Here is a 27,584-nt window from a genome sequence, read left to right on the forward strand (position 1 = left end):
TTTGACGTAGGCACAGAATTGTAAAAGGGCAAACTGACCCTAAACAGATACATCCTGTTGTTTAATGTTTATTGCATCCCAAATGTCATGCATATCCCTGGATAAGGGGTGCTGCTTCCTTATTGCCCTTGAGGCATCTCCAAGCCTCTTATCTCCTTTTGTTATGTCTTGAGCTCCAGAGCAGAGAACCTGAATCTGTGAGAAGAAGATTGTTATTTCCTTTCCTAGAGATAGATGAAAGGGCAGTTTCTACGTGTGAAATGCATCACTCTCTGTAATACTTTTGCCTTTAAACTGTATAAATACTTGGCCAGAAGAAGCCATCGGCGTTCAGACCCTTTTCTTGTCTTTGGACTGTTTGAACCTTGCGCAATAAACTCTTTCCTGCATTGAAGAGCTTGGCCTGGTCCGTCATTTTTCCTATAACAAGAGCAGTAACTAGACTGTAGGAAGTTAGCACTCACTCCTCTCCTAGGAAAAGAAAATATTTTAGGATATACTAAAAAGGCAGAATATTTTCCCTAAAAGAGAAACTCAGAGAACCAGAAACTCAGCCCCCCACCTTTATTAATGGGCCATTAAGGCCTGAGCCAGTCTATTCTACATAACAAAGATCCACCTCCTTCAGGCAGAGCCATTTAATTGCCCTTTATTGCACCACCCACCAAGTTTCAGCCAAACTTGGCACACAGACAACCTAAAGGGCGAAGCTATGACCAATCAGGATATTCTTCCTGGGCCCCAGGAACTTCAAAGCCAGAGAGGGCATAAAAAACCAAGGCACACTCAGCTTCTCTGCCCTTTTCTGTTCGGGAACTAAAGCCATGTGATCCTGTCCACCATTAAACCATCTTTCCAAGCAGTCTCCATGTCTCCAGTGTCTTTTTCCCCACTTGGAGCTGAACCCAGGAGGATATTTCTTCCAACAATACAATTCTACTGTAGAGTGCAATATTAATGCAATATCAGGGGTTTTCAATTCAATTGCATACAGTGTGAAGGAGGTGTGTTTTTGTTTTATTTTTATGGGGATTTTAAAAAGTATAATATACAGTGAAGATGGCACTTTAATTGTATGAGGTGCCATGATAATAAAGAAAACTATGAAACTATTAAACTATGATTGCTTGGTCTCGGAGATCCTCCTGATGGCCTTGGAGAGGAGTTGACTACTAATAAGACCCGGCTCGATCAGATGGCCACACTGCCGAAAGATTTCTTCCATTGAGTCAGCTGCAGCCTGAGCCACCGAGGCTTCACGATCGCCTTGCAGATCCCGGAGACCTGAAGCGAATCCAGAAAACAAAGGATTTCCGGGATCAACCGTGAGAACCAACCCTGATCAGCAAAAGAGCTTCTGGAGAAAAACTCCTTGTTTCAAGCGAGGGAACTTTGAAACTCACCGAGGAAAACTTCTTCGATTTGTTTAGAAGTCACCACATCCGGTTGCATGTATTGCGCGCAGCAGCCTAGGCACATAAAAAGAAAACGTTGGTGGGGTTAACAGAGACGGCTAAATCAACTGATTCAAGAAAAAAACACGCAATTCATTGGTTTCCACTTGGAAGAGTCGCTTTGGGACCTTACGGGATGGTTCCAGGGATTGGGTCTGTCTAATAATAAGAAGGATTAGGGGTAGCCGTTCTTCGTATGTTTTTGTCTCCAGGCCTCACTGGAGGCCTTAAAGAAGAGATTGGACAGCCACTGGTCTGAAATGGTAGAGGGGCTCCTGCTTTAGCAGGGGGTTGGACTAGAAGACCTCTAGGGTCCCTTCCAACTGTATTTGTTTTATGTTCTAGGACTGTGCAAACAACCATCATCTTGGAAAACAACCTAAGCAGCCTTAAATCCAGTTAAAACTAGAATGGGAGGCCAGCTGGAAATATTTCCAGAGAAAAAACCACTGCTGTGGGGTTACCTATACAGGAGAGAGGGATACAGGCCAGGTAGTCCTCGACTTATAACAGTTCATTGAGTGACCATTCCAAGTTACAATGGCACTGAAAAAAGTGACTTACGACTGATTCTCACACTTACAAGCGTTGCCACATCCCCCAGATCAAAATCCAGATTCTTGGCAAACCGACTCGTATTTATGACGGTTAGAGTGTCTTGGGGGTCAAAGATCACTTTTTGCGATCTTCGGAGGAGCAAAATCCGGGAGGAAGCCGGATTCACTTAACAACCATGTGACTAACTTAACAACGGCAGCGATACCCTTAAGAAAGAGGGCAGGAACTGCCTGAAAAACTGTTGCGCGATCGTAGCAGTTCCGGAGAAGCCACACGGTATAAGAGCAGCTTCTAGTCTGATTAAGCGACATGGCTTAATTCTGCATAGATTGTTTTGGTGATAAGGCCGCCCGCCTGTCTTGGGTTTTCCTGCCCTCCTTCCAGAGTTGGCATTGGTGGTTACCAATTAAGAGGGCAGCTGCCTCGCGATGGGAAGAGTTCCGGCTCCTCAGGAATCCCAGCATCTGATCCAACATTGCAGGAAGGTTTTGCTTGCATTTATTCATCTGGGGAAAACAAGGCAACAAACAAGCCACTCAACTAGAGAGCTTCCTTTTTTTCTTTCTTTATTTTTTTACCAAGGGGCCGCTTTCTTGGTTAGGTTTCTAGTCCTCATGTCCTCAACAACTTACTATGACATTATTATACTATGCTATACGTTACTGTACTAATTGATATTTATGTTATTAGAGACAGTTTTATCCAAATTAAAAGCATAAAGGAAAATAAAGAAAAATAGCAGATAGTGAAAAACAGAAAATAGAAAAAGAAAAGGGAAAGAAAAATGCTAAGGAAATGGCTTCTGAACTTATAAATGCATTTATATTTTGCCCCCCTCTACGTCCTAATTTCCTTTTCCCACAAACTGCCATTTCTAATCCTCAAACCCACAAACCAGCAAGGTTTCTAGTCCTCATGGTTGCAGGGAACCTCTGCTGTTCCCGAGAGAGCAAAAACCCAAGAAGAATCCCTCTAGTCAGTTGAGTCTAGTGGTTAAGGCATCAGGCAACAAACCAGGAGCCGGTGAGTTCTAGTCCCGCCTTCATCATGATAGTGAGCTGGGTGACTTTGAGAGTTCTAGTCCCGCCTTTGCCATGAAAGCTGGATGGGTGATTTTGGCTAATTACCAGGAGACGGTGAGTTCTAGTCCCCCCTTGGGCAAGCAAGAAGACTGGGTGACTTTGGGCCAATGAGCAGGGAATGGTGAGTTTTGGTCCTGCCTTAGGCATGAAAGCCAGCTGGGTGACTTTGGGAGTTCTAGTTCCTCCTTAGTCAGGATGGCCAGCTGGGTGACTTTGGTGCAGTCCCTCTGTCTCAGGGCAACCCACCTCACAGGGCTGTTGTGAAGAAAAGAAGAAGTATTAGGGATGCCCACCGTCTTGAACTATTTATAAAAATAAGAAAGGCAGGGCAAAATAAAGAAATAAATGGTTAGCATATTCTAATCTGGAAGAAAACTGGCCAGCTTGGCTCCTACTTACAACCACGTAGCAGATGTTGGAGTACATGCTATGGAGGCTGGTATACATTTCATAGTCAAACAAGTTGCTGGGAAAGCCCCCCCAGTTCATAAAGGACACGCAGGAGTCGAGGGTCTTCCTGGAGACCTGGCCGAGGGAGGAAAGGGGGAGATGCTGTCACCTACTTGGGTCCTGAAAGGTCTTCAAGGAAACAACCAAGTTCAGGGAGCACCAAGGACCCCACAACTTCAGGATTGTCTAGAATCTCTTTGCATTCTCCAGAGTGTCCACGTGGTACAACCACGTTGCTCTGAGTGAAGATGGGGGTACAGAGTGGTCTATGTGGAGGTAGCATGATCAGAGCAGGAGCTCAGGTTACGCAGCCCTTCAACTCACCTCTTTCGTCCGATCATTTGACAGCTGTATGAGTAGGGGAACAAAGCTGTTCAGGATGTTTTCAGCCATATTACTGTTCCGTATCTCCTTCAGTCCTTTCAGGAGCATGCCGAAAATGGCGATGGAGGTATTCCTCAGTTCGATGTCGTCCTATGAAGGAAGAGAGACAGGTTAGTCCCTCCAATAGCAGAATAGCCATGCAGAAGCTTCTTGAAGGAGAACACACAAGTTCAGAGCACACCTATTCCCAGTTCAATGTCCATGGAGATGATCAATCATCCAGGTCATGGTTGCCCCAAAGATGGGGACCCCAACTCCAGTATGCTGGCTGGAGAGTTCTGGGAGTTGAAGTCCTCCCCTCTTAAAGGTGCCAAGGTTGAGAAATCCTGATCTAGACCAGAGTTGTTCAATCTTAGCAGCTCCTTCTGGAGTTCTCAGGCCAGCAGAGTTGAAGCCCACACATCTTAAAGTGTCTGAGATCAAGCAACACCAATCTAGATGACCAATCTAGGGCATTTTGCTAGATAGGCTGTGTGGTGTTGTAGATTTTCTAGGCAGACACCTGGTTTGGTGAAGCTGAAGAGAGGGGCAACCTTCCTTCTCTTCCACCTCCTCTGGCACTTCTCCAGCTCTCTAGAAGGGCTCCAGGATCATCTGCACGCTTTCCCCTGTTTCAGATCAGCACAACACAGTTGCTGAACTTTCTAAGCATTTTCGGTAAAATTAGGATTCTGCAGATGGTACCCAGGCCATCCTTATGGGAGAAAGAGAGAGAGGGAGAGAGAGGGAGAGGGAGATGGAAAGGGAGGGAGGGAGGGAGGGAAGGAGGGAGGGAGAGAGAGAGAGAGAGAGAAAGAGAGAGAGAGAACAGAGAGGGGGAGAGGGATGGAGGGAGAAGGAGAGAGAGAGAAAGAGAGAGAGAGGGAGGGAGAGAGGGAGGAGGGGGGAGAAAGAGAGGGAGAGAGAGAGGGAAAAGGGGGGTGGGAGGGAGGGAGGAAAGGAGGGAAGAAGGAGGGAGGGAGAGGGAAAGAGAGAGAGGGGGGAAAAGGGAGGGTGGGAGGGAGGGAGGGAAGGAGGGAGGAAGAGAGAGAAAGAGAGAGGGAGGGAGGAAGGGAGGAAGGAGGGGGAGAGAGAGATAGGGAGGGAGGGAGAGAGAGGGGAAAAACCAATTTGTCATGATTTGGTTGACTTACATCATGAAAATATTTTGGAAGGAGCGGAATGAGGTTGACTGCCTTCCATGCATGGGTTTCTATCTCGAGGTGTCTGAGGAGGAAACGCAGGGTCCTTATAGCTTCCTTCGCCACGGTCTTCTTTTCGTGACAAGCGCAGTTTAGCACTGGCATCAAGAGTGGCTCCAAGATGTTCTTCTGGAGGAAGCAGGGAAAGAAACGAGCAATTAAACACGGTCACTGGAGTTCTCTGAGTCTCGCAGCGATCATGACAAACACAAGAGAAGCCCACAGAGCAGAGAAGAAGGGGGTTGAAAAGGAACTTGGAGGTCTTCTGGTCCAACCCCTAGAGACCCTAGACTCTGCTGGACAAATGGCTGTCTGGTCTCTTCTTGAAAAGCTCCAGTGATGGAGCACCCATAACTTCTGGAGTCAAGTCCTTTCACTGGTTAATTGTTCTCGGTGTCAGGAAATTTATCCTAAGTTCTAGGTTGCTTCTCTCCTTCATTAGTTTCCATCCGTTGCTTCTTGTTCTGCTTTCAGGTGTCCTCCAAGAGGATCTGGCCTCTACTTGCTCCTTCAGATCTTCCAGGGGTGCAGCCATCTTTGTAGAAGAGACATCACTCTAGCTATCCTATTTCTGCTGGTTGCCTTCTTCTTCTCCTTCTTCTATCCTTCCCAGCCTTGTAGACTTCCCAGAGAGTGAGGTCACACCTGCTACTACCTTGGAAGCCACTCCCTTCCTGCCCCCCGTCTCTTACCTCAAACGGGTGTTGGATGAGGTTCCCCAGTCCTCTAACACTGAAGATCTGTATCAGCGGATATGGCTGGCTCATCCATTCCATCAGCACCTGGAGGATGTCTTGGATGATAAAGAATTGGGAAATTTCCGGATGGTACAGCAGCTGAGGAAGAAGAGTGGAGATACGGAGCATTAGCCAAGCAAAGGAAGGGAACTTCCCTGAGAGCCTCTACTAAAGATGCCACTTGCAGCCATTACGGGGAGAGAAAAAGAAAATAAACACAGTCCTCGGTTAGTGACCGCTGAAAGTCACAACGGCACTGACAAAAGGGATACGTCCATTTTTCAGAATTATGACGATGGTAGCATCATCATGGTCACGTGATCAAAATTTGGGTACTTGCCGGTCCATATTTGAGTTGAAGACATGGCTCTTTCGTCAACTTAACTGATCCGTTATGGGTGTACATTGTTATAATTTTAAATTGCTTTAATTGGGTTCTTGATTTTAATTTATTATGATTTGTAGTAGATATGGTTTTTGTAAGCCGCCCTGAGTCCCTCGGGAGAATGGCGGCATATAAATCGCAATAATAAATAAATAAATAAATAAATAAATAAATAAATATTTATGACGGTCGCAGTGTTTCGAGCTTACGTCATCCCTTTTGTGACCGTCTGATAGGTCATGTAAAGGATAGTTGCAAGAATACAAAAAATAACCCTGGGCAGCTTTCCTGGAGCTCCAGAAGGTTGGGGTGCACCTCAAGGTCTCCTCACCTCCGAAAAGAAAACCATCCCAATGGTTTTATGTCGTAAATCAGGGTGGCGCAGGTGGATGTTGGCCTGTCGGAACATGACCTTCAGCTCATGTTTGGAGTAGTTGAACAAGTTCCTAAGAGAATAAATATGGAGAGATCAGACAAGATCTGCTGGTGAGGGAGAAGAAAATCTCCAAGCTAGAGAAATCATGATCTGAATGATCGATAAATGGATTACTCAATGAATTATTCCATTTAGAGAATTTCTCCCTCTCCCTCTCTCCCTCTCCCCTTCCTCTCCCTTTCTTTCTCTCTCTCCTTCTCTGACTCCCCCTTCTCTCCCTCTCCCCTCTCCTCTCTCCCCTCCCTCTCTCTTTCACCCTCCCTCTCTCTTTCTCCCTCTCCCCTCCCCTCCCTCTCCTCCCCTCTAATCTTTCCTCTCTCTCACTTTTGCCTTCTGTGTCCCTCTCCCTCTTTCTCTCCCTCTCCCCTCTCCCTCTCCCCTCTCTCTCCCCTTCCCTCTCTCTCCCCTCTCTTCTCTCCCCTCCCTTTCTCTTTCACCCTCCCTCTCTCTTTCTCACTATCCCCTTCCCTCCCTCTCCTCCCCTCTAATCTTTCCTCTCTCTCACTTTAGCCTTCTGTGTCCCTCTCCCTCTTTCTCTCCCTCTCCCCTCTCCCCTCTCTCTCCCCTTCCCTCTCTCTCCCCTTCCCCTATCTCTCTCCCTCTCCCTCTCCCTCTCCCTCTGCCTCCCCTCCCTCTCTCACCCACTGCCCCTCGTAGCCAAGCTCTTTTGACTTTTAATTTCTTACCGGACCAGGTGGAAAATGCCTTCAAACACACTATCAGGACTCATCAGCATCTCCCAACATCGAACCATGTCTAAGTCCTTGAACTCCTCCTGATAGCCGGTGCACAAGATGAGGTGTTTGACGGCTTCGACTGCGTTGCTAAATGAAACAAAGGAAGAAGAGTTGGTGCCAATCATTCCGCTGATCCCCCTGCACTTACGATCGTTACAGTATCCCTATGGTCATGTGATCAGAAGTCAGACTCTCGGCAACTGACCCATATTTATGACGGTCGCAGTGTCACAGAGTCACGCGATCCCCTTTTGGGACCTCCTGACAAGCAAAGTCAACGGGGAAGCCAGATTCACTTAATGACCATGGGACTTGACCAGTGCAATGATTCACTTAACCACTCTGGCAAGAAAGGTTGCAACATGGGACAAAGTTCACTTAACGACTGTTTCACTCAGCAACAGAAATTTGGGGCCCAGTTGTGGTCGTAAGTCGACCTGGGGGAAACCTGTAGGCATCTCCTGAGCTTTGCAGAAATGGAGAAAGGATCCAGATTGGGGCTAGGAGATTCCTTACCCCAGGTGGTTGGTCTCCTCTGACCCGCTCTTGCCTGCTCCCAGCAGGAAATAGATCTGCGTCACGAGCGCCAGGAGCAGGCTGGAGAACTTATTCTGGACAATGGTGGCTGCCTCAGGAAGCGAGAGGAGGAAGGCGAGCGCATTGGTGGCCTAGAAACAGGAGGAGAGGAGAGTCAGCTCGGGCTCATCAGGTTACTTAGATTCATCATCTTCTTCTTCTTCTTCTTCTTCTTCTTCTTCTTCTTCTTCTTCTTCTTCTTCTTCTTCTTCTTCTTCTTCTTCTTCTTCTTCTTCTTCTTCTTCTAATGACCCCATAATCCCCTGCGGGGTGGAGTCTGGGCAACTGAATGGAGCTGAGGGTTTACTGGCTGGATGCCCTTCTTGTCGCCAGTGTGGAGTTTTGTTCGGCAGATACATTTTCATTGTGCCCAGAGAAAGAAAAAAATCCTCATGTCCATGAAACCTGAACCAGGAATGTCCATGTCTGAGACACGGAACAAAATTTTGCTAGAAGTGGGACTTCTGAAACTCCCATTCTACCCCCACTCCAGACTTTGGGAGGCCAGTGGGGTGTAGATACAGAGCAAAAGGGTAAGACAAAACGAGTAGCACAAGTGAGACAGAACTGGGGACAAAGAGATCGGTAACCTCACGTTTCTCTGTTTGTCTTCATTCCTAAGTGGGCTCTTGACTCTCCACCTATTAGCTGATTGGAGGGGTCCTTGGTGCTGTCTGAGCGTGTTTTTTTTTGTTGCAGATGTTTCATGACCCAACTAGGTAACATCATCAGTGCTCGAAGAGTTAGGCTTAGAGGTAGGGTTAGCCTGGTTGGGTCGTGAAACATCTGCAAGAAAACCACCAAGCTCAGTAAGCACCAAGGACCCCACAGTTCTCCTCCTCCTCCTCCTCCTCCTCCTCCTCCTCCTCCTCCTCCTCCTCCTCCTCCTCCTCCTCCTCCTCCTGCTGATATTACTTGGTTGGGTAATGAAATGTCTGCAAGGAAGCAGCGAAGCTCATAGAGCACCAAGGACCTCACAGTCCTCCTCCTCCCCTCTTCCTCTTCTTCCCCTCCACTCCCCAAGCCCCACTCCATTCCAGCCTTGATGATGTTACCTAGTTGGGTCATGAGATGCCTGCAAGAAAACCACCAAGCTCAGAGGGCACCAAGGACCCCACAGTTCAAACCTGGATTACAAATATTCTCTTCTATTGGTCTTCATTAATTAAATTTCTACACCGGCCATCTGAGCAGTCTGACACTGGGCAACAATGTAATAAAACAATATAACACATAATAAAAATACAGATTAAAAATATTTAAAATAAGATATGACACAAAGTAGTCGGTTGTGTTCGCCTTTGTTGGTTCCTATCATGTATTTTCTTAAATCAAACTCTTTTTTAGTTATTTCTGTAAGAAATAACTCAAGAAATGAATAAAGGAATCAATTGAATTATGAATGATTGGATGAGTAAAGGAATTAATAAATGAAGGAATGTATGAATAAATGAATAAATCAATGAATGGATACATGAATGAATGGATTAATGAATAGATGAACTGATGGATGGATTGATGGATGGGTGGATAGATGATAGAGCTGGATGGGTGGATGGATGGATGGATGGATGGATGGATGGATGGATGGATGGGTGGGTGGATGGATGGATGGATGGATGGATGGATGGATGGATGGGTGGGTGGGTGGGTGGGTGGATGGATGGATGGATGGGTGGATGGATGGATGGATGGATGGATGGATGGATGGATGGATGGATGGATGGGTGGATGGATGGGTGGACGGATGGGTGGATGGGTGAATGGGTGGATGGATGAATGGTTGGATGGATGGATTGATGGATGGATGGGTGGATAGATGATAGAGCTGGATGGATGGATGGATGGGTGGGTGGGTGGATGGGTGGATGAATATCAAAGTTGTTCGGGTGAGGAAGCCCACAGATGCCTCTACATTCAATGGGGCATTTTGTGGGGGCTTACGTCAAATTTTGCTCCAATTTCAGTCCCCACCAGTTTGCCCTCTGCCTCCCTCCAGCCAGGGCATGCCTGCTCCTGATGAGGAGACCCTCGAGGGCGACTCTTCTGCTCAGCCCCTTCCCCCTTCCCTCAGGCGTGGCCCACCTGTAGATCTAAGGAAAGGAGAGCCGCCGGTTGAGGGCTTACCGCAATGGGCATGATGGATTTGCTATTTCTCCTCCCAAAAGCTTCGGTGCTGGGGTCTTCGTTCTGAAGCCTTTTGAGGAGGGGCTTCATGATCTTCATGTTAGCATAGGGGTCTTCAGCCAGGGCCCTCCATAACTCCTTGGCACTTCTGTGCAGGTGGAAAAATAGATTGGGGGAAAAATCAGATTCTTTCCCCATTTTCGAAGAGACGGCCATTCCAGATAGATTAACCCCCACAACGGAAGAAAGGATTAGAGAACCGATGGCCAAATGAACTGCTTTAATGCATGGAAAAAAATATATCTACAGGTAGTTCTCGACTTGCAACCGTTTGTCTAGTAGCCATTCAAAGGAGGGCCTCTGCGCCACCGGAAGTGCCAGGGAACCCAGAACTGGTCAAGGGAGGGGACGTTTCTAGGAGCAGTGTGTCTGCAGAATTAACCCAAAGGTGCTTTTCACAGAATGACCCAGTTAGAAGGGACCTTGGAGCAGTGGTGATATTCAAAAATTTTCTCAACTGGTTCTCTGGGCGTTTCTTGGTGGTTATGTGACCAGGCAGCTGTGGCTTGGTGGTTATGTGACCGGGTGGGCGTGGCTGCACAAGCGATTCACACACAATGTAAAAGCAGCTGGACTTCACACAAAATGGCCTCTGCAACAAACAGGAACCTCACTGAGTCACTGAGAGCTCAAAAGCAAACTATCACACTTTACACAAAAGTAACACAAAAGCTACACAACTGACTCACACACAATGCAGAAGCAGCTGGACTTACACAAAATGGCCCCTGCAACAAACAGGAACCTCACAGACAATCAGGCACAGCTGATTTTCTCACAGCTGACTGGTAGTAAAAAAATGCTGAAATTAGAAATTAAAAAAAGGTTCTGACATTGCCCAGCACAGCTGATTGTCACACAGCTGATCTTGGAACTTTTTTTTTACTTTTTAAAGCATTTTTTTACTACAGATTGGGCGAATATGTAGTAAAAAAATGCTTTAAAAAAGTAAAAAAAAGTTCCACCCATCGCGCAGCATAGCTGACTGTCATACTTTTTAAAGTGTTTTTTTTTTTACTACTGGTTCGGGCAAACAGTAGCAATTATTACTATCGGTTCGGGCGAACCAGACCAAACTGGTAGGATTTCACCCCTGCCTTGGAGGTCTTGTACTCCAAACCGCTTCTCAGGCAGGAAATCTTATCCCATTTCAGACAAATGGCTGCCCAATCTCTTCTTGGAAACCTCCAGTGATGGTGCACCCACAACTTCTGGAGGCAAGTTGTTCCACTGTTTTTTTTTTTTTAATTTGATTTATATGCCGCCCTTCTCCGAAGACTCAGGGCGGCTTACAATGTGCTCAGCAATAGCCTTCATCCTTTTGTATATTTATACAGCTTATTGCCCCCACAAACTGGATCCTCATTTCATCTACCTTAGAAAGGATGGAAGGCTGAGTCAACCTTGAGCCTTGGCGAGATTCGAACCCTGCAGTAATTGCAGGCAGCTGGTATTAATAAGCTTAATAACAGGGTGCCTTAAACCCCTGTACTACCAAGGCTCTTAACAATGGTTAATTGTTTGCACTGTTAAGAAAGTTCTGCATATAGTAGGTTGCTTCTGCCTTTGATTCGTGTCCATCCTTTGCTTCTTGTCCTGCCCTCAGGTGGTTTGGAAAATAGGTTGACCCCCTCCTCCTTGTGGCAGCCCCTCAGATGTCAGAACGCTGCTATCCTCTCCCTCCTCAATCCTTCCTTTCATTGAACTAGAGAGACCCAATTCCTGCAACTCTTCTTCATATGTTTTAGGCTCCGGTTCACTAATCATCTTCGTTGCTCTTCTCTGCACTCTTTCCGAGTCTCTGCATTGTTTCTACAGTGTGGCGACCAAGAAAGTTGAAAAACCAAGGAGGTCCAGCTGCCTTTTGGAAAAGCACCTTTGGGACAACCATGACCTGGATGGTGGAGACAACCAGCCTAGGAAGCCCTCAGAATTCAGATCGACTGCACAGCCAACCAGCGACTGCACTGGCCCTCAACCAACCCACTGCAACCTCCCCCCCAATCAGCACCCCAAGACCCACCCCAAGTCCTTCATTTGTGAGCCACACCTGACCCATCAGAAGACCCTCACCTCATGCAACCCTCATCTGATGTGTCCTCCCCATCACAAGACCCTCACCTGACGTGATCCACAACTGACCAATGACCAGACCCTCACCTGATGTGACTTCTCCATCATAAGACCTACTGACCACACAAAGCCCTTACAAGCAGAAGAACATCAACACTGGTGTTCCCTAAACTCCGCTGAAGATGTTACCTGGCCTGGTAACGAAACGTTCGGAAACCCACCCAGACGCTCAGAGAACCAACCTCCACCCTCATCCTCCACCCGAGCGACAGGTATTCAACCCATCGCAAATGGTTGAGAATCTCTGTGGCATATAAGAAAGCAGGAGGCACATCTCCTTGAGGTTCTTCTTACCCATCGCAGGCCACGGAGCACTCGAGGAGAATATCCACGACCCTGTTCACCCGTTTGGACGCCAGATGACACACTGCCTTGAGAGTTTGTTCTTTGGTGGCAGGGTCCGAGATCTTCGGGAGACGCATGTAGATCTCCTTGAGGATCATGGGCAGCTATGGCAAAAGAGAGATCCGAGGGATGAGACCGTCTGCGAGCGTCATAATATGGAACACGTTTGCTAAGCCCCTGAATTTCCCATGACCCTGAGGATGCTTAAGAGCCTCAAGAGGTCGTCCAAACCCTGCTTGGCCTTTGTTTGTTTTTTTTTTTTTTTTATTGAAAAAGTTTTCAAATACAAATTTTTCCCCTTTTTTCCTTCCCCCCCTCCTCCCTAACCCCCCCTCACCACCCATCCCCCCGTGACTTCTTCACACCAAAAACCTAATTCATAACAGATTACATAATATTTTACCATCGCCTTACTCTCTCCTCTATATACTGACCCTTACTTACTAAAAATATTATTAATATTATTACTTTCCCCTTTTACCATACATTTCAAAAAAAAAAAAAAAAAAAAAAGCAGTCTGCTATAACATTGTATGATAACTTCTAGTTTAGCATAATATTATTATAACCCCCAATTTAGCAATAATCTACCCTTTTTGTCCTCCCCAAAACTTATATCTATGTATTGTTACAACATTTCAAAACAACCTTCCACTTTAAGACTGTATAATAAATCCTACTTTAACATTTATTCTTTGTGTATATTAATATAACATTTCAAAGCAGCCTTCCACATAAGTCCTAATTTAACATTTATTCAACTCTGTCCATTTCCTCCACTACCCTAAATATATCACTTAAACATCCCTTTTCTTAAGCTAATCCATCAGTAGACTAACATATTTCCACCCACTTTCCTACAAAATTACCATACACAACAATTCAATTCTTAATATCTGCCCACTCTACTAATATATATATATATATACATATATTCCGTTATTTAAAAAAAAAAGACAATAACTTTAAATTTATAATCCATATAATATCTTCTTTGATGTCTTTCCACTAGATTGTTGAGTCCCCCATCCATAATTGGGTAACATAGCATCCTGGTGCAACAGTTTGTTCAAAGTCTTCAGTCTTCATCTGCCCCCATCAGTAATAAATATCCTCATATATATATAAAAATAAAAACAACCACCCGAGTGACATTATAATTGTATTCCATAGAGTTGTAATTGTGGCTTTCATCAGGATTATTAATTCCCATCATCGTAATGGGTAACAACCAGATCTTCTGCATGCCCCAACGTAACTCTCTTGCCTTGTAGCTCAGAATAATTATAATATATTTATCAGTACAAGAAAAGAAATCCAAAATAGATAATTCAAATCCAACAGATTAAGGCTCTTTTCACATCCCAAAATTACGGCATTGCAGAGGTCTGTCACTGTCCTCAGGATGATATTAACCAATACTTCGCCTCCACTATCTTTTCACATATTCATTCATTTTTTTTAAAATCACTGGCTTCACCGTTGCTTAGTTTAGAAATTTCTGTTTTTATGAGACCTATTTCTTTTTTTCTTTTCTTTTTGTGGGTTTGATTTCCATCCTGTTTTCCTTTCTACAAGTTGTATATCAACTGATCGGTTTTCATTCTGCTTTATAAACTGATCTTGTTGGATCATCACGTTGAAATCAGATGCCGCTTCTCTCATATTTGTAGATAATCCAGCTGGAGTATCAAGAGAATCCAAAGACAGTTTGTCTACCACAACCTCTGTAATTCGATGTTTTCCCTTTATTTCCAACTCCTTCTGCTTATCCTGTATTGTGCCTATAGATGTTAAGTTCATTTTCAAAATTTTTTGATAAAATTCTTCCGCTTTTTCAACAGTATCTAATTGGTATCTTTCTCCTTGATATCTCAATATTATGCCAACTGGGGCATTCCACCTAAATGGAATATTTCTGTATTTTAACTCAGTCACCAGAAAACCAAATTTCTTCCTTTCCATTAACATCTTGGGGGGAAGCTCTTTGTAGATCCATATCTTCCTTCCATACAATTGCAAAGTAGAATTGAAGGAATTTTGCACAATTTTATTCCTAATTTCCTTGTCTGTAAAATAAATCACCACATCTCTAGGCAATTGCCTTTGCTTTGCAATCCAGGAGTTTATTCTGTACACTCTATCAATCCTACAAAACACTTCCCCAGGTTGAACCTTTAAAATCCCAGCCAGAATTTCAGAAGATATTTTCCTTAAATCATCTCTGTTATTTTCCTGTAAACCTCTGAGTCTGATCGCATATTCTGTAAAATTATAATGCATCATTAAGACCTCTCTTTCAATCCGTTGTTGTAAATTTTCTACATTACAAGACTTTTGTTCAACCTCCATTTTAGATTTTTCTTCTGAGCTATTGTCTTGAGTATTTGTCAAATCATTTTCAATTTTTTGTATTTTATTATCCAAATTGTCCTCAATTTCTTCCACTTTAGACTCTAATAAGTTAGTATTTTCATCCAACTTAGTCATAAATCCTACAAGATCATTAGCCATTTTAATAATCTTTCGATTCAAAATATCAAACTTTAATTGCACTAATTCTTTAATTTCCTGCTTAAATTTTTCAAAGTTCTGATTCACAATCTCATCCCTTCTTACAATCTCCTCCAAAAGAAATTCAATTATATTAAAATCGGTTTTCTGAGACTGGAGCTTTAAAACTTGGTCACGTAGTTTGTTAATGGGGGAATCCCCCCCCATTGCTTGTTTGTCCAACTTTAATACCATGTTTCAACACAGACAAACTATTTTTCTTAAAAAGAAAAGAGAGGCAGCAGAGAAAAAAAAAAACCTCTTTCCAACCAAGATGAATATCAAATCTCCAGGAAAAGAAAAAACACAAAAGTAGAGCTTTATTTTAAAGTGTAGCCAAAAATATTTATTCAGCTACTTTGTATCTCAATAAGAAACGGAAGGACTCTCCCTTTCAGCCCCTTCTCAAGCCTCGGCAGTCGCCCTTTTTAAAGATTCTTTTTTCCTTTTCCTTTTCCTTCTTCAATAATTGTTATAAAATAAGTGAAATACTTGCAATTCGAGGTCACAGATCCAGCTCAAATCCCTTCAAATGTAACCAGGAGCATTTATTCTGCTATTTTGTAACTTAATAAGAAACGGAAGGACTTTCTCTTTTCAGCTTCCCTGCTCCAGTTTCGGCAATCGCCATTTTAAAAGGTCTTTTTTACTTTGTTGAATATCCTTTGTAAAATAAGTATTAATACTTGCAATTTAGGGTCACAGATCCAAATCCAAATCTCATCATCTTTAGTTAATCTGTTAAATATCTTAAAAGGCTTGTCTTCGTAGCCTTGTTCTGCAAAAAGGCAGAAGTCTCCCAACGCCCGGAGCGGGCGGCGAGTGCTATAGGGAGCATTCCTCCGCCCGCCCCCAAGAGTAAAAAAAAAAAACCCCTGGGGGCTACGGAGAGCTCTACCTGCACTCACCTGCTCTATCCCACATTTCCTCCTGGAAATGGGGTTTTTCGAGCCGCCTTTGCGCTGTACAGGCGGCTCTTTACAGGCGAAGGGGCTGGCGGTCCCAAGAGACCGTCTGGTGGCTACGAAGAGCAAACCGGAAGTCCCTTGGCCTTTGTTTTTTAATGTCAACTGGAATGGATCCAGGAACAGATGAGGAACATCCAAACAGACTGATCTCGAACTCAGGACCACCCCAGCCACTAGCAAGGAACCCTGCGGTCCATAGTTCAAATGTTGGGTAGCCGCTAATTCCCCACTTCTGTGCTTTTTCTGGTCTCTTGGACTACCACCTCCATTATCCCCGGTCAAGTCCAGATAGGATGCCTGAAGGCAACTTTTTGATTGATTGATTGATTAATTGATTGATTTAACCCCATCTTTATTACTTTCACGGATAATTTGAAGCGGAGAAGATATCCAGCTTGTACCTTCTCCCTCCTCTTTCCCCCACAATCACCCCCCTGTGAGGTGAGTTGGGGAGAGAGAGAGAGAGAGAGAGAGAGAGAGAGAGAGAGAGAGAGAGAGAGAGAGGGACAGAGACAGAGACAGAGAGACAGAGAGAGACTGGCCCAAAGTCACCCGTGTGGCTTTCATGGCTACGACAGGACTTGACCTTCTCCTGCCTTCTAGCCTGGTGCCTTAACCACTGCCAAACTGGCTCTCCAACTGTTATTTCTCATGAAAACAATAGGGCTATTTGTTTTGCCCTTACCTTCTTCTGGAAGGTTTGGCCAACTTTCTCAACAGCCCTAAGATCACCTGGTGGTCTCCCATGCAGCCCTAGCCTTCTTCAATCCAGCCAAAGTGTTGTCACCAAGCCAACAAGGTCTCACCCATTCTCATCTTTCTTTTTGACAAAATCTCCTCTATCCCTTTTGCTCCAAACCCTGCCATTTTCTTACCTCCTCCATCTCCATCCCGCATTCCTCCAAGAACGAATTGAGCAGGAGTCCTGCAGAGTGTGAAATGTTCTTGTCTGGGTCTGTCAGAGCCTCCAGGGCTTTTAAGATCAGGTCGTTTATTTGTGACGGGCTCAGATGCTCGCCAAAGGCCTATCGGAGAGAAGAAAAGGAGACCATGAAGAGATGCATCAGGGTTTTGACTCCCTCCTTCTCTCGACAAGCCAGAGACTTTGACCCAGATTTGGGGACAGCACCCCACGTAGAGAGGCAGGCCTTATTCCGTGTCACCCATCAGGTAAACTAAACTAAAACGTACCTTAGCCATTTTGGAGACGTTATTATAAAATATGGTTGGGCCCGAAAGGAAGAAGTCTTCCCTCAGCCAATTGACGATGTTCCCCTTCTTGTTCTTGGCCTTCTTGTCCATTTCTTTGGCTGTGGAGGGAGGAAAAGAAGAGAAGGTCAGATTTTGGCATTCGGAGCTTCTGAAGATCCTTCGTCTGATGGCCGCTTTAGTCGTTCCAACAGAAGAGAAGATCTGCAGCTCAGGGCTGACCTGAGGGGTCCCTGGTGCTCTCTGGGCTCGGTGGTTTCTTGCAGACGTTTCATTGCCCAACTAGGGAAGATCATCAGTGATGATGACCATCAGCCCTGAGAGGGCAAAACTCTCAGTGAAAAGCTCTTTCCCTTCTAGTACTGATGACGTTAGCTAGTTGGGTCATGAAAAGTTCACAAGAAAACAACAAAGCTCAGAGAGCACCAAGGACTCCAGTCCTCCTCCTCCTCCTCCTCCTCCTCCTCCTCTTCCCTCCCTCCCTCGCTCCCTCGCTCCCTCCCTCCCTCTTCCTCTCCCTCCCTCCTTCTCTCCCTAGCTGAAACACTTCACGTGAGAAACTCAGCCTTCAAATGACCCCTGGCCCTGAGAGGTGCCAATATCAGCTGCCAATTCCAGGCATCTCTGCCCAGCCCAATGACCAGCAGGCTGTGACACCAAGGGCTCTCCTGGGCAGGGCGCATCCCTGGGGCTCCTGGCAGCCCTTGGAGTCCAACTTTCTCACCCAGTTTGCTCATGATGAGGTGGTGGAGGTGGTAGGCGGCCTCTGCGGACGTCTGGCCAACTTCTTCGCTGGTGTCGTTAATGTGCAGGCCCAGCAAAGCCACCAGCTGTCCCAGCAAAGAAAAGTCAGCTGTGGTCTAATGAAAGGAAGCAGAAAGGAGGGGAGAGATGAGAAGGGGGGGCTCATGAAGGTTTCAGCCAGCTGAAATCGGAGAATATGAACCATAGCACCATAGAATCCTAGAATCGTCCATTTTAGAATCCTAGAATCACAGAATCTTAGAGACAGAGAATCTTAGAATTTTAGAATCATAGAATTATTGAATATTTGAATCTTAGAATCCTAGAATTTTCAAATCATAATCACAGAATCTTTGAATCAATGAATCTTTGAATCATAAAATCTTTGAATCATAGAATCATAATCATAGAATCATAGAATCTTTGAATAATAGAATATTTGAATCTTCAAATCTTTGAGTCTTCAAATCATAGAGTCATAGAATCATAGCATCACAGAATCTTAGAATCATAACCTTTGAGTCTTCACATCATAGAATCTTTGAATCATAGAATTTTGAATCATAGAACCTTAGAATTATAGAATTTTAGAATCACAGAATCATAGAACCTGAGAATCCCAGAACCTCAGTTGCTGGGAGGGACTGTGGAGGTTTTCTCCTCCAACCCCTTGCTCAAGCGGGACTCCTTATATCCTCCTGGTCACATCCCAAAGATGCTTTTTCCAAAAGGACTTTCTTCTTTTTTTCCCTTTATTTCTCACTTCTCACTCTCATCCCAAACGGTGACTTACGTCGAAATTGACGTTTTCAGAAACGAACTTCAGGAGGTGCCTGGTGCTCTTGATGGCCCTCTCTCTCTCGTGACTCTTGGGAGTTTCAATCCAGGGATTCGTGTGCTGCCAGGAAAAACAAAGGAGGAGGAGGAAAGGAAGAATTTGTGATTCACACTTGGAAGAGCCGCAGAATTTGCCAGGACTGGGGAGAAAATTTAAGGAACTAAACAAATTTGAGACGGTGATCAATTTAAGTCTATTCTCGGCTCAAAACTAGAGTAGGAGTTGAAGATTTCTGGAATACAGCTAGTCTTACAACAGTTCATTTATAGTTGTGGTGGCACAGTGGTTAGAATGCAGTATTGCAGGATAATTCTGCCTACTGCCAGCACTTCAGCAGTTCGATCCTGACCGGCTCCAGCCTTCCGTCCAGAATCCGTGACAGAATTGCCAAATCCAGCCTAACCATCTGGCTGACCGTGCGACCAACCCCAAGAAAGAATCACTCTTTACCGTCAAGATCTCCTGCAGGGAATCCAGATTGGGAGCCTCGGACAGCAAGCCGGTGAGCATGGTGTTGCAGGCGTTCGCCGTCTGGTGATAAAAGTCCTAAAAGAAGAACAAGAATGTCCGAAGGAAGAAGTGGCGTAAAGGAAGGAACGGCACCTAAAAGAGGAAGAAATCCAGGGGCGGGGAACTTATGGCCTTTTTAGTACGACTGGTGGACTGCAACTCCCAACAGTCCTGAGCCAGCCATGGACTTCTGGGAGTTGAAGTCCACACACCTGCATTAAATGGAGTGGCCCACCTTGCAGGGCTGATTTTTCTTCCAGAGTTGGAGGAAATGCTTTCTCGGCTGAACACGAGGAACAAAAGGACTTCCTTCCTGTTATCGTTCAGAACAGACCGACTAAAAGGTTGAATGTCTTCCTTAACAGTTTTGGGATATTCAAATACAGGCAGTCCTGAACCTACGACCACAATTGCACCCTAATTTCCATTGCTAAGCGAGACATTAGTGAAGTGAATTTTTCCCTCGTTTTATGACCTTTCTTGCCACTGACTGTTGTTGTTAAGTTAGCCACATGGTTCTTAAGTGAATCGGGCTTCCCCCTTGACTGGTGCGACTGTTGTAAATCTGAACCAGTTGTTAAGCGTCTGAATTCTGAGACTACCTAGGAATCACAGCTAGTGAATGCAGAACATGGTTGTTCTGCCCCACCGTGGCCCTTCTTTTGTTCGGGGGCAAAGGCGGGAGATGGGAATTGGTCTTGAGAAGACACTTCAACCAGAACACAAAAGAGAAGTGGAGGAAGAGAGAAAAGATGGCGAGGAAAACCATATGGAGATGCTTAGGACTTAAGAATAGTCCTATGCTCCAGTAACGTATAATGAGAAGTGGACGCATACTTTCAGGACCAAAGATGAAGGGACAGGCCAAGGTGCCATTGGGATCGATGGATGGATCTAGAGTTTTTGAGGAGATCTTGAATCATGTTTACCAGATCCTTGTTTCCAGGTGGATCTCAGAGGGCTTTTCTCCATCTGGACTGCTCACCTGAGTTTGAGTTGATTGCCCTGGGCTGTTCGCTTTCAGGGTGGTCATCTTGAAAGCCGGCAAGGAAAACACCTTCTGGATGCTTTTGCTCACCACTTTTGATCTCATCTCAGAGTTCAAGGCGGGTTTCATACGGCTGATGAAAGACAAGAAAAAAGGAGGAGGGTGAGAAGATCATAGACTCATTGGGCTAAAAGGGACCTCGGAGGTCTTCTACTCCAACCCTTGCTTGATGGTCCTTAAACCATCCCAGTCATATGGTTGTCCACTCTTTTCTTGAAAACCTCGAGTGATGGAGCACCCCCAACTTCTGGAGGCAAACCGTTCCACCGATTGATTGTTCTCAGTGTCAGGAAATTTCTCCTGGATCTCTCTTTGATAAGCTTCCATACATCGCTTCTTATCTTGCTCTCAGGTACTCTGGAGAGGAGGTTGAGCCCCTCCTCACTGTGAGAGCCCTTCAAATATCAGAACTCTGCTACCATGCCTTCCCTGGTCCTTCTCTTCACTAGACTAGCCAGGCCCAGTTCCTGCAACCGTTCATTGTCTGTTTGGGCCTCCAATCCCCTAATTATCTTGGTTGCTCTTCTCTAAACTCTTTCTAGAGTCTCAACATCTTTTTTATATTGTGATATAATCTCTTTTTCTTTCTCTTTCTCTTTCTCTTTCTCTTTCTCTTTCTCTTTCTCTTTCTCTCTCTCTCTCTCTCTTTCATCTCTCATCTCTCTTCTCTCTAATCTACTAGACCAGACCACGAGAAACACTCCCACCAATCCTGAGAAGACAAGCCATGGATTTGAATTTAAAGTGAGAGCAAACCCCACTTCCTTCTAGCCCTGATGATGTTACCTTGTTGGGTCATGAAATGTTTGCAAGAAAACCACCACGCTAAGAGAAAACCAAGGACCCCTCACATCTAAAGAAGCACGCTCACCTAGTTTCCCATATTTCTCAACTGCCCAGATTGGCAGCGTGCAAATTCTTCACCCTTCCAAATTCTGGGGCTGACCTGCTAACTCAATGCATGCTCTACAGCAGGGGCATCAAACTCAAGGCCCTGGGATGGATGCGGCCTGCGATGTGGTCGGATCTGGTCCGTGGGGGCCATCCTGGTCTACCCAGTGCAAAGAGGAAAGATCAGGCCAGCGTGGCTTCTGACCGGTCTACCCAATGTGAAGAGGAAACATGCCAACAGTTTGGGGAGTGACATCAAGCTGGCCACACCCACCCCGTCGGCCACACCCACTCATTTGGCGACCCCCATGCACCCACCCCGAGGTCAACCACAGCCCTTATGCGGCCCTCAATGAAATTGAGTTTGACATGCCTGCTCTAGAGCATGGGGACTTGGCATTGAAATCCCATCACTGGGTCCAACTCCAAGAGCCTTGGTACTACAGTGGTTTAAAGCACCCTGTTATTAACACAGCTGCCTGCAATTTACTGCTGGTTCGAATCTCTCCAAGGCTCAAGGTTGACTCAGCCTTCCATCCTTTCTAAGGTAGGTTAAATGAGGACCCAGTTTGTGGGGGCAATAAGCTGACTTTGTATAAATATACAAAAGTATGAAGGCTATTGCTTAACGCACTGTAAGCCGCCCTGAGTCTCCGGAGAAGGGCGGCATATAAATCAAATTAAAAAAAAAAAAAAAAAAAAAAGTTCCTACTGAGCTGGTGGGAAGATGAGGGCGGAGCAGGTAGGTACCTTATGCAGGTGATGGTGACGATTGCTTGATGGAGATTTACGACGGACAAGGGTCTCGCGGGCTGATCTTCAATGACTTCCTGAAAGAAGAAAGAAACACATCTAAGAAAGCTCCTGAGATATGGCCACCATCCAGCTGCCCCTCTTCCCAGCCCTATGCTTTTTCTGGTTGACACAGGAAGTCCCCAACTTACAACCGGTCGCTTAGCCACCATTTAAAGTTTTGAGGGATCTCTCCAGGACTACTTATGACCCAGATGCAAAGTTCCAAGAGGCGTCCCTTCCTCAGGGACCATATTTTGGTCACTTGGCAACCAGTGTCCCGTGACCACAATTTAAGTCAGGGATGGGTAACTGCTCTTTATGACCTATATAAAATTGGGAAGCCAGATTCACTTAACTACCATGCAAATAATTTAAGGAAAATGATTCAGCTAACAACAGTGGCAAGACAGGTTGTACAATGGGCAGAATTCACTTAACAAATGTCCCACTTAGCAACAAAAATATTTTGGGCTCAATTGATTGGTATTCAATTCGATTCAAATTCACTTTCAAAAATAAATAAGCCCAGGAGCACCTGCCTCCCTTCCCTCTCCCCACTTACAATGATGTTTATGACCAATTCCTGTTTATGGGGCAAATGGATGTCTTGCCTCCTGCTGTAGGCAACAGCTTTGGTGATCATGATGATGGACCTCATGAACGCTGTCTTCAGCCCTTCGTCCTGGGAAACACACGTGGGAATAGGGTGGGGTCAGAAAAACCAAAGGAAGGGCCTCCGGTTGAAATTCCGGCACCTTCGGAAGTGAGCTCCACAGCCCCGTTCCTAGCTCTCTCTGTCGGGGGCTTCATTCGAAGCCATAGCCACCCTGTAGGGGTGGTGAAGCAAAGGGGGACCACCTTGCAGGTTGAGGGGAGCCGCATCTCCCCTCCCTGACTCGGAAAAACCTCTCATCTGAAGACTAGGAGTAGCGGCATTCAAAAATGGCTGCCATGAAGCCGGGGAACATCCAGAAACCATCAGTTTGTGCAGGAAAAGAGAAATGGTGAATGATGTCTTGTCTGGGTGAGATATAAATATATATATATTGGATATATAAAAATGACTTGAGGAGTGGAGGATCCCTGAAGCAACTAACTGATTTGATTGAACATTGATGAGACATTAAAATTTGACTTGGAGGCTTGGTTTCTGAACTGATGATTGTGGAGACTTAAACAGAAAGGAGTCAATGATTCAAAGCATTAAGGACCTTATACTGGATATATGAATAATAAAACAGATGATCATGTCTTTGAATATAATAATGTGAAGGGGGAAAATGTTAAACGTTTAGAATGGAAGGGTGGTAAAGCAATGTATTAATGATATGGATTAAGGAAAATGGAATGTAATAATTATGAATATATTTGTATTGAATTATATGATACTCAGATACCACACCATTCACATAATGATATGTATAAACTACACAAATATAAAAAAACTTTATTCAAAAAAAAAAAGGAAGAAAGAAAAACCAAAAGGAAGAGGACGTAATTATTTATTTAAACCTTTAGGTAGCCGATTGTCTTTGGTTGAACTCTGGGGGCTCACAATCAAAACATCACTGGGCATTCTGGGTTCTAGTCCTGCCTTAGGTATGAAAGCTGGATTGGTAACTTTGGGCCAATCACCAGGAGACTGTGAGTTCTAGTCCCACCTTAGGATGAAAGGCAGCTGAGAGACTTTGGGCCAATCACCAGGAGACTGTGAGTTCTAGTCCCGCCTTAGGCATGAGGGCCAGCTGAGTGGGTTGACTCACACAACATCACAGAGTTGTTGTGTGGAAAGGAAGAAAGCGTATAATGCACATGTGCTGCCTTGAGTATAATAAATGCAGCATGACCATAGATCCTCCTCCTCCTCCTCCTCTCCCACAACATGCTAGTTGGGTCATGAATTGCCTTTAAGAAAGCAATCAAGCTAAGGACTCCGGATTATAATTGTTCTCGTAATTAAACTCAGCATTAAGAGAAATATAGGGTGGAAACCAGCCGACCTTGTTCCTGGTGGAATACTGGTCGAGTATTTCTGAAATAATGTTGTCCATGAGAGGCACCATGTCTTCTACTTGCGCTCCCAGGACTGCCTGGCCGTAGCAGAGGATTAGTGTGGTCCGAATCCGTCTCTCGGAGAGAGTCTGTGACTCCTGTCAGTACAAAGACGAGGGGGTCAAGCTATTTCCCAGAGCACCAGAAGACAAGAGAAGAAGCAATGGATGGAAAGTGACCAATCTGAGGAGACCAGACAGCCTGGTGCATAAGTCTTTCCAAGCACGTTGGACTTTCCTTCCCAGAATCCCCCAGGCTCCTTCTGAACTTCTCTTCAGACCTTGCAACCCCATCCCTGGTCTTACCTCACTGGTGGCTTCCAGCGCAAAAGGTGCCTTGGGCTGCCTGAAATGTCCAGCCTCTTTCAGGACCTCCAGAATCTCAGGCAGGTGGCAAAAGGCAACCATTCGAATGGTTTCCGAGATTCCCTAGGCAAAGCGATGTTGTAAATTAGGACATTTGCACATTTTCTTTCTCTTTCTCTTCCGCTTTCTCCTCCCCTTCTCCACCTCCTGTTCCTCCTCCTCCTCCTCTCTGCAAACCCCAGGCCCTTCTAGCACTGATGAAATTACCTAGCTGGGTAATGAAATGTCTGCAAGAAAACATCCAAGCTCAGAGAGCACCAAGGACCCCACAAAGATGGAGGTCTCAGCCCCCACAGGCATCCCACTCCCACTCACCTCTCGGTCTGTTTCTTCCTGGAACGAAAAATTTAGAAGGCTTTTGAGCTGTTCCATCACCAGGTCCTTCTGTCTTGAGTTTCGCAGTTTAACGCCATAATATTTGTATAGGTTAATCTGAAGGTGGGAAAAAGTGTCCATGAGTCTTAGGGAGCTCCACCAATCGGCCAGGAAAAGGAAATATAGGACAAATTATGATCAAAAATGGACTCCCTGTAGCCAAGCACAAGGAAAGTGGTCCTGGGTGATCTGATCGGGGAGATGGGCAGCATATAAATCTAATAAATCAATAATTGCCATTTTGACTTTCTTCTTCTTCTTAAAAAGCTACTTTAACCCCTCTGGGTGCCCTTGCTGATTCTCTGTTTGGGGGTCCTGATATGCTTTATGGTTTCTGTGGAGATCGTGCAGCTTCATCTTTTTAAATGCATTAGCTCTCCGTGGTGGATTGGGACAACTTGCCATGGGCCTCTTGGCTTGGCCAACTCACCAGGGAACAAGAGTTACACTAATAGCAGGCTTCCAATATCTCAGGGGCTGCCACAAAGAGTGGGGGTCAGCCTATTCTCCAAAGCACCTGAAGGCAAGACAAGAAACAATGGGTGGAAACTTGTCAAGGAGAGAACCAATCTAGAACCAAGGAGAAACTTCCAAACAGTGAGAACAATTAACCAGTGGAACAGTTTGCCTCCAGAAGTTGTGGCTGCTGCATCACTGGAGGTTTTAAGAAGAGATTGGACAGCCATTTGCCTGAAATGGTAAAGGGTTTCCTCCTTGAGTAGGGGGTTGGACTAGAAGACCTCCAAGGCCCCTTCCAAGTCTGTAATTCTATTATTCATTTGTCTGTCTAATATCGAAGAAACGGTGGAATAGAAGCGTCAAAGAAAGGATGCCAAAGGAAGGACAAAATGAAACGACAAACATTAAAATGATTTTTAACATTATTGGAGAGAACGGAATTGTTGAATTAACCTCAGCGAGTTTGCTGTGGCTCATGGGCAGCCACGGTGAGTTGGCCACGGCAAGTCATCCTCTTCTGACGTTGCATCTAAGACAACTGCGGCCCTAAAAGTGTAAAACCTCCACATATTTACCTTGTCTTTAGACAAGACCTGGGACGTGCTTTGCTCCTGGTCGATGGGCGGCAATGGGCTTGTTTTCCTCCTGGGCAGTTTGTGGTCTGAAGGAATCTGCTTTGCCAACCACAACAAGAACAACAAAAAAGAAGTTGTGAGAAAGTGAAGGAGCAGAGGAAGGATCAGCTTTCTGTGTGTTTCCAAGGGGAGGGTTGGTTTCCCTTCTGCGTCCGGATGCATATTATAATTAATTCGACTTTTCTAGCTGGGACAGACACGAAGCATCTAACAAGGATCATCCGGATTGTATCAGCTGGAGCTGAGGCAGCTTTTGAGATGAACGGTTGGAAAATCTCTGCCACAAATTGTGAGAACTTGATTTATCACCATTTATTGTTGTGGCCCTCCAGCAGCCGAATCAGAGGAGGAGGAGGAGGAGGAGGCGTAGCAGTCAGGGCCAGCATCAGGGCAACCTGAGAGCTCCGAGGGGGAAGAGGGAATGGGGCTGGCAGAGAGAGAGAGAGAGAGACAGAGGAGGAGCCTGGGCCATCTGTCAGCCCTCAGATGGTGAGTCAACAGTTCCCAGGTCTGGAAGTGACTGATGAGGAAGAGGAGGAACAGCTGGGTCCAGTGCCTGACGTGTGGATGCACAGAAGGCAGAGGAGAGGAGAGCCAGTGGAAATCTATGGGCAAGAGACACCGCTGCTAACGAAGCCCTTCCTAGCTCTGGGGATAAAAGGCAGGGGGTGGGGATGAATAGATGTGGCAGACAACTATTCTTCTCCCTGCCGGACGGACTTGTTACCCTGCGGTGAGAGAGAAACTCTTTGTCGGGGCTGCTGGCTCTCCTCATAAAGGAATCTTTGAGTTCACTTCAGAGGGTTTGTGGTGTTTGGGGAGCTTAGTCAGAACATTTATTTACTGACTGTTCAAAGGTATAGCGAATAGTTTACAACTGAAAAAAATGGACTGTTTCTCACACTCAGGACCATTTCGCATTTCCGTGGCATGCAGAGAGCTTCCGGTCCCTGTTGCTGCTGCCCAGCATTCAGTGCCAGACAGTGCAACAGGGAGGATGGTTGTCTTGTAGATCTTAGATTTGAGATGGGTGGCCATTCGTCTGTCCAGTAACACACTGGTGAGATCTCATATCTAGGCTGCATTCTCCTTCGCTCGCACCTCACCATTGATGTCACCATTGACATTGGAGGTGGGATCCCAGATACCAAAAAATGTCCACCTTCTTTAGGTTTTCTCCATTGATTTGAAGCGTTCCAGGGGTGGTGACAGTCCCTAAGTACCCAGTTGTCTTGATGTTGAGGTGGAGTCCGAAATGGTTGAGGCGATCATTCCATGGTCGTTCCATGATCCTTCCAGCAAGGACCCCATAGTTCAGCAAATTCTCCAGAACTACATTTGTCTCCTTTTGGGATAAATGATCTCCACCGAGGCAGCCCTGGCTTCTGCAACCTCTCCACGATGGACCTCAGGGCCAACCGCAACACAAACCAAGCTGCTTACCTGGAAAGGACGAAGATGGTCCAAGATGGTCTCTAATATTTCTCTCTCGTCCAT

The 27,584-nt window shown here is 45.5% G+C and overlaps 1 protein-coding gene across 1 annotated transcript; it reads right to left on the bottom strand.

Moving 5' to 3' along the window:
• Positions 1 to 1,117: 1,117 nt before the first annotated feature.
• On the bottom strand, positions 1,118 to 27,584 carry LOC139310426 (maestro heat-like repeat family member 5). The gene is made up of 25 exons (XM_070934581.1): positions 27,531 to 27,584; positions 26,028 to 26,123; positions 24,934 to 25,050; positions 24,559 to 24,681; positions 24,202 to 24,351; positions 22,764 to 22,883; positions 22,157 to 22,236; positions 20,453 to 20,588; positions 19,408 to 19,503; positions 18,913 to 19,017; positions 18,100 to 18,235; positions 17,358 to 17,476; positions 17,042 to 17,191; positions 12,595 to 12,749; positions 10,108 to 10,255; positions 7,921 to 8,072; positions 7,354 to 7,491; positions 6,563 to 6,677; positions 5,802 to 5,945; positions 5,062 to 5,238; positions 3,869 to 4,018; positions 3,494 to 3,619; positions 2,416 to 2,518; positions 1,404 to 1,469; positions 1,118 to 1,284 (listed from the first exon to the last, which is right to left on the bottom strand). The coding sequence occupies exons 1-25, from the start codon at positions 27,582 to 27,584 to the stop codon at positions 1,118 to 1,120; spliced, it is 3,123 nt and encodes a 1,040-aa protein (XP_070790682.1).

This window comes from Pituophis catenifer, unplaced genomic scaffold, assembly GCF_029215685.1.
Source record: "Pituophis catenifer annectens isolate HBS135680 unplaced genomic scaffold, rPitCat1.0.hap2 SCAF_2, whole genome shotgun sequence".
Lineage (NCBI taxonomy): Eukaryota > Metazoa > Chordata > Lepidosauria > Squamata > Colubridae > Pituophis > Pituophis catenifer.